Source organism: Poecilia mexicana, unplaced genomic scaffold (assembly GCF_051168715.1).
Source record: "Poecilia mexicana isolate PSO_F unplaced genomic scaffold, ASM5116871v1 scaffold_6, whole genome shotgun sequence".
Lineage (NCBI taxonomy): Eukaryota > Metazoa > Chordata > Actinopteri > Cyprinodontiformes > Poeciliidae > Poecilia > Poecilia mexicana.
Genome location: NW_028263375.1, coordinates 31994159 through 32007136, shown reverse-complemented (window position 1 = coordinate 32007136; position 12978 = coordinate 31994159). Strand labels below are relative to the sequence as shown.

General features: G+C 40.3%; 1 protein-coding gene across 1 annotated transcript; it reads left to right on the top strand.

Annotated features, from left to right (window-relative positions):
- Positions 1 to 1511: 1511 nt before the first annotated feature.
- Positions 1512 to 12783, top strand: afg3l1 (AFG3-like AAA ATPase 1). The gene is made up of 15 exons (XM_015002495.2): positions 1512 to 1772; positions 3326 to 3419; positions 4533 to 4630; positions 5001 to 5222; positions 5385 to 5509; positions 6301 to 6568; positions 6660 to 6797; positions 6878 to 7031; positions 7105 to 7212; positions 7433 to 7558; positions 7782 to 7892; positions 8058 to 8173; positions 9887 to 10087; positions 10203 to 10397; positions 12001 to 12783. The coding sequence occupies exons 1-15, from the start codon at positions 1671 to 1673 to the stop codon at positions 12226 to 12228; spliced, it is 2286 nt and encodes a 761-aa protein (XP_014857981.1). The 5' UTR covers positions 1512 to 1670; the 3' UTR covers positions 12229 to 12783.
- The last annotated feature ends 195 nt before the right edge of the window (positions 12784 to 12978 follow it).

Below are 12978 nucleotides of genomic sequence, written 5' to 3'. Positions count from 1 at the left end.
AGAGAAAAAGATATGTATTACAGTATGTCAACTCTTCTATTGACAGTAAAGAGTGAAAATAATTCTAACAGAGTAAATTATTCTTATTTCATTACATAAGCTGTATTAATACACTAATACTTCAGATTGAGATATTTAAAAATACACAAAAAGTGAAAGAAAAAAACATTTATTTAATATAATGGGAACACTGGCCACAGGCAGGGCTTTAGTCTGCTGGTCACACTGGGAGAACTCAGTGACTTCTGAGACGTCCTGGTTCACAGGCTAAAGCCAAGGATAACAGAGAAATGATCCTTCACATTCAGAAAAAGACATTTTCAGCATGTTGGGCTCTGACTCGTAGCATCTTTATAGCTAAATACCGACATGGTGAAGCTGAGCTGTGAAACAGAGACTGAAAAACAGCAGCTCTAGCTCTGATCCTGACTGATCTTTCCTCACAAAATCCTCTGGTTTTTAATTAATTTCTCCTCTAACAGCGGTTTTTCATCAGCTCTCTCTCATTAGATAACAGTATGAAAACGTTAGCTGCTTTGACACCTGGTGGTGGGCGTGTCGATGTGGGAGTGACGTCATCAAGTATGAATGGGAAGGTTACTGGCTGTTGGCTCTGTGTGCATGAGGAAGCGGGTGAGCGGGATGGTCAGTCCTCACAAAGTTTGGAGCATGATAATCAAAATTAAATAAATCGATAATTGTGACAGAACAAAGAAGAGGTTTGGAGTTGATTGATACACGGACAAATAAGATTCCCCGAGTTAACCCAGTGCGGCCCTCTACCACCATTAGTTTGCTGTGTTTTATAATAATAAAACGTGTTTATTATTATTAACGCTTTGGTGCAAAAAAACTGATTGAAAATCGATTTATTTACTGCATGTTTATGTCTGTTAAGGCTAAGATGTTACGGCACAGAAAGCAGCCCTTTAAACCATTCAGACTACGAACACAATAGAGACACAATCAGATGAGTTATTACCCCGCGATAATAACTCAATAGTCCATGGAAAAACCTTATAAGCTCGTATTAAAGCAGAAAGTACGGCGGCCACCGTAAAAAAGGCTTACAGTATCAATTATGCCGCATGAACCGATCAGTAGATTATTGCGAGGGAACGCAAAAGTATTGCGAGGGAACGCAAAAGAAAAAAAAATTTCTCATGTCCACTGGAGGGCTCTGTATTACGGAGCTCCGATCGCCCTGCTGCCACATAGAAGATGGCGGACACTGTTACGTACGACTCAGCGCTCCATGAGGGGTCTGCGTATTGATGTCTATGTTGATGTCTATGGACGGGCAAGTGTGAGGACCCATGGCTGCCTTTTACTTCTGCCCGAATGTAATAAAGTGATAATAAATTCATAAAACCAGCTTAAAATATATTAATCTGTAGACACTATGAATTTTTTAGGGAAAATTCTTCAGTTTATATATAATTTAGATGCAAATATGTATATTATTTAATACTCTGTTACCGATTGAAAATATTTTTTCACAGGCATTGAAAGAGAAAGTCTATTGGGCTTCGATCATCCTCCCGTTGACATTTCTTACCAAACCTCACTTGTAAGCACAACATGTTGGCGCTAGAGTGTTGGAGGTAACGTAGCAAAACAGAATACTGTAATTTCTGAAAGCTAGAAACTTTTCTGGGGCCACAGAGAGGATGTCTCACATGCTGAGACTTCTCTCGGCGGCTGTTTTGCCTCTCTGCCGGGCCGGAGGAGCCCGAGGTCGCACACTGGGTTCAGGAAGCCTCGCGGTTCAGGTAGGTAACTGCTGACTGTTTCCCATTCACTGCTGTAAACACCACTGCGATCCCTTCAGGGACACTTCAGGAGTTAAATGGACACATTTTACTGTAACACAGTTTAATCGAAACATAATGTTCCGTAACAACAACATTCCTAAATTGAATATGAGGCTAGATTTAGCAGGTTATCTAAAAGCATTTGTATCTTCGACCTCCGCTGTATTTTTTAAGCTCAAGTTTCACTTTGCGTGTTTAATCAACAATTAAGATTTAGATTTCATATCTACTCGATTATTATATCAGAAACTGATGCTTTGTTCTGGATTTTGCTGTTTCAGGTTTTGATCAAAGGTTTTAAAACGAGGCTGAAGTCGGCATCCGATTAGCAGCTTCATATACGGCACTAGACTAAAGGGCTACTCCGCTGCATTTACAAAACCGAGACCAACCTTTAAGCAGTTAGAGTTTAAAATCTAACATACAGAGAATGCTCAAACGTGAAGTGGGTTGTGTTACAATACTTAGAGATTACATTAAACACGTTTTTTTTTATTTGAGAAACGTCAGTTGTATTGTAAAAACACATAAGAAGATTCTATAACCGTTTAGCTCTCAGACCACCTTTCATGGGGTCCCGCTTAAAATATCAACTAAATGTAGTTTTTGAGGACGTCAAGTTAGCTGTGATTAGGATCGAATCATGGTGGAAACATTACATCAGCCACTCAGAGATGCAGTCTCATGCTGTGAAACAGCTGAATAATAAGTTCAGCATGAACTGAACTTATAATTGAAGTTCATTTCAATAATAGACTGAACTTGAAAACATTGTTTAATTACTAGAATCAAATGATGATATATCTAACTTTGAAACTGTTTATCCGTGTTATACAAACTTAAAGGTTGTAACCTCAGTGCTCTTTTATAAAGAGCATTGAGGTCACATTTGTTTGACAGTTTTATTGGTCCCTATATAAATAAAATAAAGTAGTTGATTTAAACAGCTTTATCGACAGATCCTGTCTCATGGAGAAGCTGTGTCACAGAAGGGTTAAAAGGTTAGTCTTCATAAAAAAACAACAGAAAAAAAAGAAAACAAGGATAGTTGAGATAGTTTCTGTCCTGTTAACAGTTAAAATAGGTTAACGCCAGAAAGGTGAATTAATCACTATATAGAGCAAAGCTCACTGAATATACTTAACATCCATTTTGCTTCTCTGCTGATCAGTGGCATTAAGGGTTATTAGAGTCTATCAAAGAATTGTTCTGGGAGAACAGCGAACAATATTTTGGACTTAGCTTAGCCTCTGCAGAGTCTGGAACTTATTCTAACTTTTTTTTGGATGAAAACATTTAAGCAATTCTAAATTAGAATAAAGGTTGCTGAAGGTTATTAAAACAATGACACAGCAAGATTAGTGCTGTAATCAAGGCAAAATCCAAACCAAAACAAATATATCCTTTCCTCAAACTGTGTAAACTCTTGAGGTGCTTCTATCAGAGTCTGTGTGGTTTCTTATGGTAGAGTTTTGTATCTGCTGTGTTCTGATGTTGTCTTTTTTTTTCAGGACTGTAGTTTTTTCAGTCAAAGTCAAGCTAATTTCTTGTCTCGTCAAAGAGCCTGGATAGCTAAGCGTTGCGTCTATTCCACCGAGCCAAAAGGTGAGAGCTGCTAGATATGATCATCTGCTCGATTTTTATTTGAAACTTTTTGTAAAACTTTTTATTACTTTTATATGCAAAACAATTTCTACTATGAAAACTACTGAATTTAATAGCTTGCATAAATCCGACTTTTGAGTCTACTCATTTTTCTGAGTGTTGAGTTTGGACCTTTGAGAGACCAGTTCTCACAACAGGCTCACTGTCATTAGCCTGCTTTGTCCATTCCACAACCAAAGTAAGACAATTTTATTTTCAGGCCACCATTCTATAGAGCTCCTGGATACATCCAAATGCAAATTTCAGTCAAACTTGATGAAATTTGCAAGTTTAGACTCTTTTAGATTAGAATCTAAAAGATTAGGTGATGTCAAAAGGGTGTGGGATGGCTATAGGGTAATAGGTTTTTATGTTTTCATTGTTTTTTATTGATATTTATTAAAACACTTTTCTGTAAATAGCATGGATTGCATAGTTTTATGTTTTTTTATGTAAAATTGTGTGAATGAGGGCCTGCAGATGGAAATTAGCTTGAGAGCTAAAGCCTGTTACATAGCATCTTTTCATATTTTTTTTACTAATACTCCTATATGTGGTCCTTGTCAAAAAATCACTGAAACTTGACTTTTTTGAGCTTTTTGTTATGTTATTCCCTCATCAAAAACATACCTGGAATGTCACCTCAATTCTTTCATGCATGTTTGATCCTTTTGGTGATTCTTTAATCTCCCATGGCAACCATTTTGCTCCTTCAGACTAGCCAGCAGCAACTGGCAGACATCTGATAGAACTGCTCATCTGCTGAGCTCGTTATAGGAGCTACTTCTCAGAGCAACACTAGAAAAAATTTGTTAAAGGGTTAATAGAGGAGCCATGTTATGATGACTTCCTGAAGGCAGAATTACAGAAAGAGTATATATATATATATATATATATATATATATATATATATATATATATATATATATATATATATATATATAGCTATATTATAACACAAAGGAGAGTTTGCAGTAAAATATTTGTAGGCTCTTATATTTTAGTATTGCCAATCATCATCATGGAAAGAAGTGCCTCTTAGTGGTGCAATAAGTCTTCTTGTCGGCATTTCAGATGGAAAAGGAGGAGCACCAGCAGGAGGCGGAGGAGGACGACCAGGAGGAGGGAAGAGAGGAGGTGGAGGGAAAGACTGGTGGAGTCGGATGCAGAAGGTTTGTCAGGAAAAATGAAGCCATGAAGATCCAACAGTAAATGATAATATTTGTAAACTTTGCAGATTGATCCTTTTGATAAAATATAGAAAATTATAAAAATAAGCAAACTGCTGAGTGGTGGTGCAGATGATTGCAGAGTTTCTCCCTGTTGGTTAAGAGTAGCTTGAGGGTCATTTTATACAGATGAAGTAGCACCTGCACAAGTCTTCCCTTCTGCATCTTAAAAAATAGAAGTTTTGCTTTGGAATCTAGTGGGAAAACTGTAAGATGTCAATCGATGTGTGTCTTGTGGGTTATTTTATTTTTGCCCAGTGCCAGTAATAACCTCACATTATCTTTATTTGGTGCTGGATGTGTCTGTTTTCAGGGCGACTTCCCCTGGGATGAGAAGGATTTCCGCTACATGATGCTCACTGTTGCTGGAGTCAGCTCAGCGCTGCTCTACTTCTACTTCCGAGACACGGGCCGAGAGATCAGCTGGAAGGACTTTGTGCACCGCTACCTGGGCAGAGGCCTGGTGGAGCGGTTGGAGGTGGTTAACAAACAGTTCGTCAGAGTCATCCTGGTACCAGGAGCGGATGCTGAGGGGGTGAGGGGATGTTAAGGTCTATCAATGGTTGTTGCAACACAGCAAAACAAATACATCAAAGTAGTTATCATCAATCCCTTTGATTTAGCATTGAACAGTCATTCTCTAGTTAACCTGCTTCTGTTTCAGACCGTTACATTCAGTCCTTTATGTGTTCCTCAGAGTTACGTGTGGTTCAACATCGGCAGCGTTGATACATTTGAGAGGAATCTTGAGGCTGCACACATGGAATTGGGTCTGGAGCCATCACACCGGGCCGCTGTCATCTACAGCTCTGAGAGTGACGGGTGAGTTTAACCCTTTAACACCCAAAGAACAGAGCTTGATCCTCACTATGGGGGAAAAATGAGAATCACAATTTATTTGGTCAATGTTAAAAAAAATGATGACTCATTAAGTTTGAAGCACACTGGGCTGCAGAGGTAACGGTTCACATCAGCATGTCCACCTAGAAATATTTATAAAAACTGGCTTTTATTTCAGTTATTCCTTCCATGAGTTGACCTGAATTTCAAGTCAAAATAAATATAAGTTGTAAAATACGCTTTGTCAGACAAGATGGTTGTTCTTGGTGGGTTAACATCACAGGAAGTACAAAAAAAATAAAAAAATCCAGATTTTCCAAAATTTAAATCTTCAGTTTGATAAATTGTAAATTTATCAAATACATATCAAATCGATACATAAATTGTATCAATTTATCGCCCAGCCCTACTCTGTACATCAGCACTGGTGGTCATTGTAAAGGTTGGAACAACTTATTGTGAAAGTAAATTCAAGATTTGTCTGATTCCATCCACATGCAAAAATATAGAAAAAGCTTGTTCATCCTGGGCTTTTTGTGTAAGACGAATTCATAAGCTGGTTGCTAAGCCACATGATTAAATTCGGCTTTCCAACAAAGTTGCTTTATATTCTGCGTATTGGTGAATCAGCTGAGCAATAAACAGGTCTGTTGACGTTTCTGCACCATCTCTCAATGTTTTAGTCACTTGAACGATATTATTCTTAGATTTCATATTGCTGCATAGAAATGTTACAATATATTTCAGTAGATTTTTTTCTTGTATCCTTACAGCTCCTTCTTGATGAGCATGATTCCTACTCTGTTGCTGATTGGCTTTCTGCTGTTCACACTGCGGCGTGGACCAATAGGAGGAGGCGTTGGTGGAGGAAGGAGCCCCTTCAGCATGAGTGAGTCGACAGCCAAGATGATGAAGGACAACATAGATGTCAAGTTCAAGGATGTGGCTGGCTGTGAGGAAGCAAAACTGGAGATTCTGGAGTTTGTGAACTTCCTGAAAAACCCACAGCAGTACCAGGACCTGGGAGCCAAGATCCCCAAGGTGAGAGCAGCCAGGCCTGTCAGAAGGCAGAAGGGAAGTCCTCCGTCCTCGTTCTTCAAGTGACAGTCAGTTGATGAGTGTGTTTTCGCAGGGTGCCGTTCTGTCTGGACCTCCTGGCACAGGAAAGACTCTGCTGGCCAAAGCCACAGCAGGAGAGGCCAATGTCCCCTTCATCACAGTCAATGGCTCTGAGTTCCTGGAGATGTTTGTCGGGGTCGGTCCAGCCAGGGTGAGTGGAATAGGCCCCGCCGCTGTCCAGTGCAGTGCTTCTCAGGAAATGAGAGTTGAACTAACACGGCTTCTGTGAAGGTGAGGGACATGTTTTCCATGGCGAGGAAAAATGCGCCATGCATCCTCTTCATTGATGAGATTGATGCTGTGGGGAGGAAGAGAGGAGGAGGAAACTTTGGGGGTCAGAGTGAACAGGAGAACACATTAAACCAGCTGCTGGTGGAGATGGACGGTACAGCCACATTCTGCTTTAGAGCCTGCTGCATTTTTTCTCTCTTTTTTAATTTTGTTATTCTGTTTCTCAGGTTTTAACACAGCTACTAATGTAGTGGTCCTCGCTGGAACCAATAGGCCGGACATCCTGGACCCCGCTCTGATGAGACCAGGACGCTTTGACAGACAGATTTACATTGGTACACTCAGTCTTTATGTTTACTGCAGCTCACAGTTTGTGTGGGAATCTGGTTAAACATCAGGATTTTATGGAAAGCTGACCTGTAAAACCAGATCACTGAAAATATTCAAGGTGGACATCAGCTTGTCTGCCTCAGAGGACATGTGTTGGAAGACCATAGTGCTCATGTACAAATACTTGATGCACATCACTGATGTTTTTTTCCCTCCTCCTCTCAGGTCCTCCAGACATCAAAGGCAGGGCTTCCATCTTCAAAGTTCACCTGCGACCAATCAAACTGGATCCCAGTCTGGATAAGGACGCTCTAGCAAGGAAAATGGCAGCTGCCACACCAGGATTCACTGGTGTGTAACATCTACTTGATTTATGTGAAGCTACGATTTTGTTGTCCTTAAGCTTTTTCACGACAGATGAAATCGAAGTACTTTGCGATAACTGTGAAGTAAATCTCTAAATGTTAAAGACAATTATATAGAAATTGCATTTGTCAACATTATCGACAAATAAACTGATATATTCAATCCAGACTATGATGCTGGTTTGTATTTTTTTTTGTCAATGAATCAGGTGCTGACATTGCTAATGTGTGCAATGAAGCAGCTTTGATAGCTGCCAGGCACCTGAGCCCCGCCGTCAACCCAAAACACTTTGAGCAGGCGATCGACCGTGTTATCGGAGGTTAGTCACCAACTTTAGCTGCGTTGCTGGCTTTTTTTTCACATTGCCAATGAAAATCCTGTGTCTTATGACATAAAATAGAAACGGCTAACAGATGGACTGAAAAGAACATTTACTATACAGTATATTTTATATTCATGTTTCACATTATCTGCCTGTGTTCAGGCCTGGAGAAGAAGACTCAGGTCCTGCAGCCGATGGAGAAGAAGACGGTGGCATACCATGAAGCCGGCCACGCCATCGTGGGGTGGTTTCTACAGCACGCTGACCCGCTGCTCAAAGTATGGAGTCTGAACATGGCACCATCACATCATGGCAACAAAATCAACTTCACATTACATGCCAATATTAAATGTAGGCTGAGGAGTTTGTCATGAATTTCTATTCAGAGTAAGCACAGACTGTTATAGAAACCAAACTGACTTCAATAATTAACCATAAAGAAAATAAAACCAGCAGAATCATCATCCAGCAATGCAAGAGTGATGCTGTTCATCTAGTCATTAGAAAATCAGTTTCTCTGTGTAGCCATGGTGGAAAGCACTTAAAATGGACGCTATGGCTAGAAAAATATTGGATAAATCCTGTCTATTTACCATTCAATCTACTTCTATAAAGTTACTAACAGTAAATCTGATGGACCACTTGCTGCATTTAAGACGGTATTCTTTGGTGTTTCAACACACATGTACACAGAACACTAGGTCTTAGAAAGAATAGGATTTTTGTATGGGTTAGAGAAGAACTCTTAAAACTGTCGGCTTCCAAATAAACGGACAGCAATAAACATAAACCACCCCAAAACTTAATTTCATTCTAAAAATAGGAGCTGGTATTGGTCCTTGTTATGCTCTTTAAAGACATTGACCAAGTTTCTGCTTTGCAAGTCCACTAGAAAGTGGTGTACTGCTGGAAATGGCTGCACCTGATCATCAGCTAACAGGTTTTAGTAATTATATAAAGTTTTCTATTTAGAAATATGAAAGCATACCATGACCTCCTGGACAGCAACAGTTGGACACACGTGTATTCAGGAACAGAACCAGTGAAGGAGGAAGTTGTGGGTTCTCTCCATGAAGTAGAGCTGGAGGTTTTAGCGTGCTTACACCGAAGGGGTAAAGATATCTGGGGTGAGAGGGTGTTTAGTTTTTCTCTGGTGTAGCAGATATAAAAGAGTAGCAGAGTTTGTTCTGGTTTGTTCCTGTAATATGGAAGAATAGATAGATACACATACGGGTGATAGAAAGCAATAAGGTGTGTATTGCAGATAACAACTTGGTGTAAGGGTTTAGAAAGGCAAACCAGCATAAAATGGGAAAATGTATAGGTAAATATTAGTAACTGTTACTTCTGACTGCCACTTTGATTTGATTTTTTTAATGACAGTAGGACTCTAAAGTCTCAAGTGTTTAGGGGTAGGAGTTTATAAGTTCTCACTTCTTCCTACCCCATTTTGAGCATGATATGTTAACTGAAACAAAAAATCTGTATTTTCTCTTCTTTCTTATGCACTTCTTGTTACTGTGCACTATTTTATTTTTATATTTGTATCATGTTCGAATAAATTTCATTTCATTTCATTTCATTTCAATGTCTTTCACAAGGAAAGCCTCAAATTCACATTAAAAGCTTTTACTTTGCACAGGGGATTGTCATGAATCCCTGGTGTAGTTTTGCAAACATTGGTGTAGAACACATATTTTGTGTTGTAGGTCTGTCTATGGCTAGATGACTTTCACAATATTCCAATTCCAAGACAAAACAATTAATAGTGCCTCATGTAACTGGACAGTTGCTGCTACTGCAATATAAATACATTTACATTGCAGTAAATGTATTTAATGCAATGTACTGCAATGTAAATGTGTGCATTACAATGCAGAACTATGTAATGTATATATTGTACTGCAGTAGCAATTTACATTGCTACTGCATTGTAAATACATTGCAGTAGCAGCAACTGTCCAGTTACATGAGCCTTGCCTTGTTTTCAGGTGTCCATCATTCCACGGGGGAAGGGTTTGGGTTATGCTCAGTACCTGCCTAGAGAGCAGTACCTCTACACCAAAGAGCAGCTGTTTGACAGGATGTGCATGATGCTGGGAGGGCGTGTGGCTGAGCAGGTCTTCTTTGGCCGGATAACCACCGGAGCTCAGGATGATTTGAAGAAGGTCACACAGTCGGCCTATGCGCAGGTACACACACGCATACACACACCTACACGCACACACGCACACTTGCTGGGTCCAAGTAATATGGAAGAAGGGGACTCTTTGTTGAGTTGTGACACTTCTCTCTGCTGATGTTCAGGTGGTGCAGTTTGGGATGAGTGACAAGGTGGGGCAGGTGTCGTTTGACCTACCCCGGCAGGGTGAGATGGTCCTGGAGAAGCCTTACAGCGAGGCGACAGCTGAGCTCATTGATGAGGAGGTTAGAGGACTGGTGGATCGAGCGTATGAGCGCACCCTGCAGCTGATCACCAACAAGAGGGACCAAGTGGACAAGGTGAGACCTTTTATGTGAGATGTTTATCAGGTGGCACAGGGAACAGGAGGGAGTTCAGGGTTGTTCCCTATGTTTAAAGAGGTAGTATTTTGTATTTTTAGGCACATAGTGTCATATTATATCTGTCAGGTTACTGTATTAACTTCAGTTAACTGTATATATCAAACTGAAACTGCAATTTCATTGTCTTTCTGACAATGACAATAAATTCTTCTGATTCTGAAACATAACTTAGAACAGTGGTTCCCAAACTTTTTCTCCTGGGCCCCCCCAGTGGTTTCCAAACATTTTCTGGGCCCCCCCTATGGATTACAAATAGCTGTCTGGTTGAACAGACAGCTATTTGTAATTCTTAGAGACAGGGAGTCTCTAAGAATGAGCGGGGGGGTAATCGACTTCTTTTGGGGGCAAAATGAATGTACGTAGCTGAACATAGACAACAACATCGGTAGCCTACCGGTTACTTGTTAAGCTTAAAGTGATGTATTGATATTAGCTAGTCATCTTTTAGCTAACATTACCTGCATCCAACAGCTTTACTCAACTCAGTCGGTTAGTTTGGGGGAAAAGCTGTGAAAAGTCTTTTGCGTTTTGCTGGTTTGCTGCCATGATTCTAACAAACCTGCGTAGCTCCGCACAGCAGCAGCAGGTCTCCTTCACTGCCGCACAGGTGTAAACCCAGCGCGAGTGTCGTAGCACTCATGTTGTGTTTAAAGGCGGCTCAGAAAAACAGGTTCCCACATGTTAACAACGGATTAAACAGTTTTAACTGCTGATAAAAGTGACAGAGGACACAGATATGGGAAGTGTGGAAGCCCCTACTGAATCAAATTGACATAGGAATAACAGAGAGTTGGCCATTCTAAGGTAAAAACTGAGTGCATACAGCGTTCATGTTTTTTTTTTTCATCCATCCAAATGGCTTCCCGCGCCCCCTCCCTGCAATGGCCCACAGTTTGGGAACCTCTGACTTAGAAGAAATTTGACTTCGCAATTTGACGCCTTGAAATTGGGCCTCTGTCTCTTTAAGAAGCTGATACTCTTACTGACACTGCGCCTTCATCACATTGTCACAATGAAGCACCTTCATGATTCTTTTTACAACCATTATGAGTATTTGACTGACAGGTGGTTCATAAGATGAGCTCGACTGAAGCAAAATTCCATTAGGTGTTTGTTAATTGCTGCTGCTAGCCTGATGGGTTGCCAGGCTTATAGTACACCGACATAAATACCAGCTGTTGAAAGATGTTGGAAAAGTTTAGAATTTTTCCACCAAAGGGGTTCCAGTGCTTAGAAAGATAGTGTTACTTTGTTCTTACCTGGTTTGATTTTGAATATAATATCTTAGTGAGCAGCTCTAAGTGAGGCTGAACCACTGGGTTTAAATGTTCCCATCTTCTGTTTGTATTCAGTGCTGCCTGTCATTAGACCTGCAAGTTTATGTGATAGTTGGCTACCCGGTGTAGACGTTTGTGGGTAGGATTGACACAGAGACTTACAGAAGTTGTCTTTGTCGTCATGCTGAAATTTCTGGATTCCCACAGGCGGGTGGATTTATTGAATTGAGCTATTTTATGTTTATCCTCTGTGTCATCCTCAGGTGGGGAAGCGCTTGCTTGAGAAGGAAGTGCTAGACAAAGCAGACATGGTGGAGCTGCTGGGTCCTCGGCCATTCCAGGAGAAGTCAACCTACGAGGAGTTTGTGGAGGGGACGGGGAGCTTCGAGGAAGACACGAGCCTTCCAGATGGCCTCAGGGACTGGAACCAGCAGAGAGGAGGGGAAGCGGAGGAGACAGACCCAACCCAGGACAGACAGCAGGCAGTGTAGGATCTGAGGAACCTGGAGAAAACTCAACCAGCTGGACAGAAATAGATGAAGCCGTTGACTCTGTTCCTCTCTGCCTGACTGTGTGGTCCCCCACTGGCAACTGTTCAGATTGGATCATATATATATATATATATAGCTAACAGTCAACTATTTCTCTTCAGAGAGGAATATACGCCGGGACAGAACAGAGTGAACATGATGCTTTCTTTATTTATTCTTTTACAAAATGTCTGTCCTCCTGATAACGAGGAAGAAATACTCGACTTGAGGAATGTTTATGCGGCCAAACAAGGCTGAAATGTTTTTAGAAATGAATCAGATGTTTTTTCATTTACCTGGAACAACTCGTCTCACCGTTCTGCTTCACAACAACACAGCAATTTTCATTTGCATTTTACCTCAGCTTGGACTTACCATGAGGATATTTTAATTATATAAACTCTGCAATAATGACTGAGAGGTTTTTTTTTTGTAGACCACTGTTGCAAAATAAAAAGAATAATAAAGTTTTGGTTTTCTGAAATTAAAGCATGTTTTACAAAGTCATAAAAGACAGTCAAATGTGCCTGTAGATTTTACTTTCAGGTAGAACAGTAACATCACATTCTGCTTAGCAGAAGAAACCTGCTTTATTCTGCGATGTCTGTAGTTTCAGTGGTTTTCAAGATGTGAACCAATTTGGTTAACATTGTTTTGGTTAATAAGGTTAACCAGAACTTAATTTTGTTTTGGTTAAGCTTAGTCATTCTA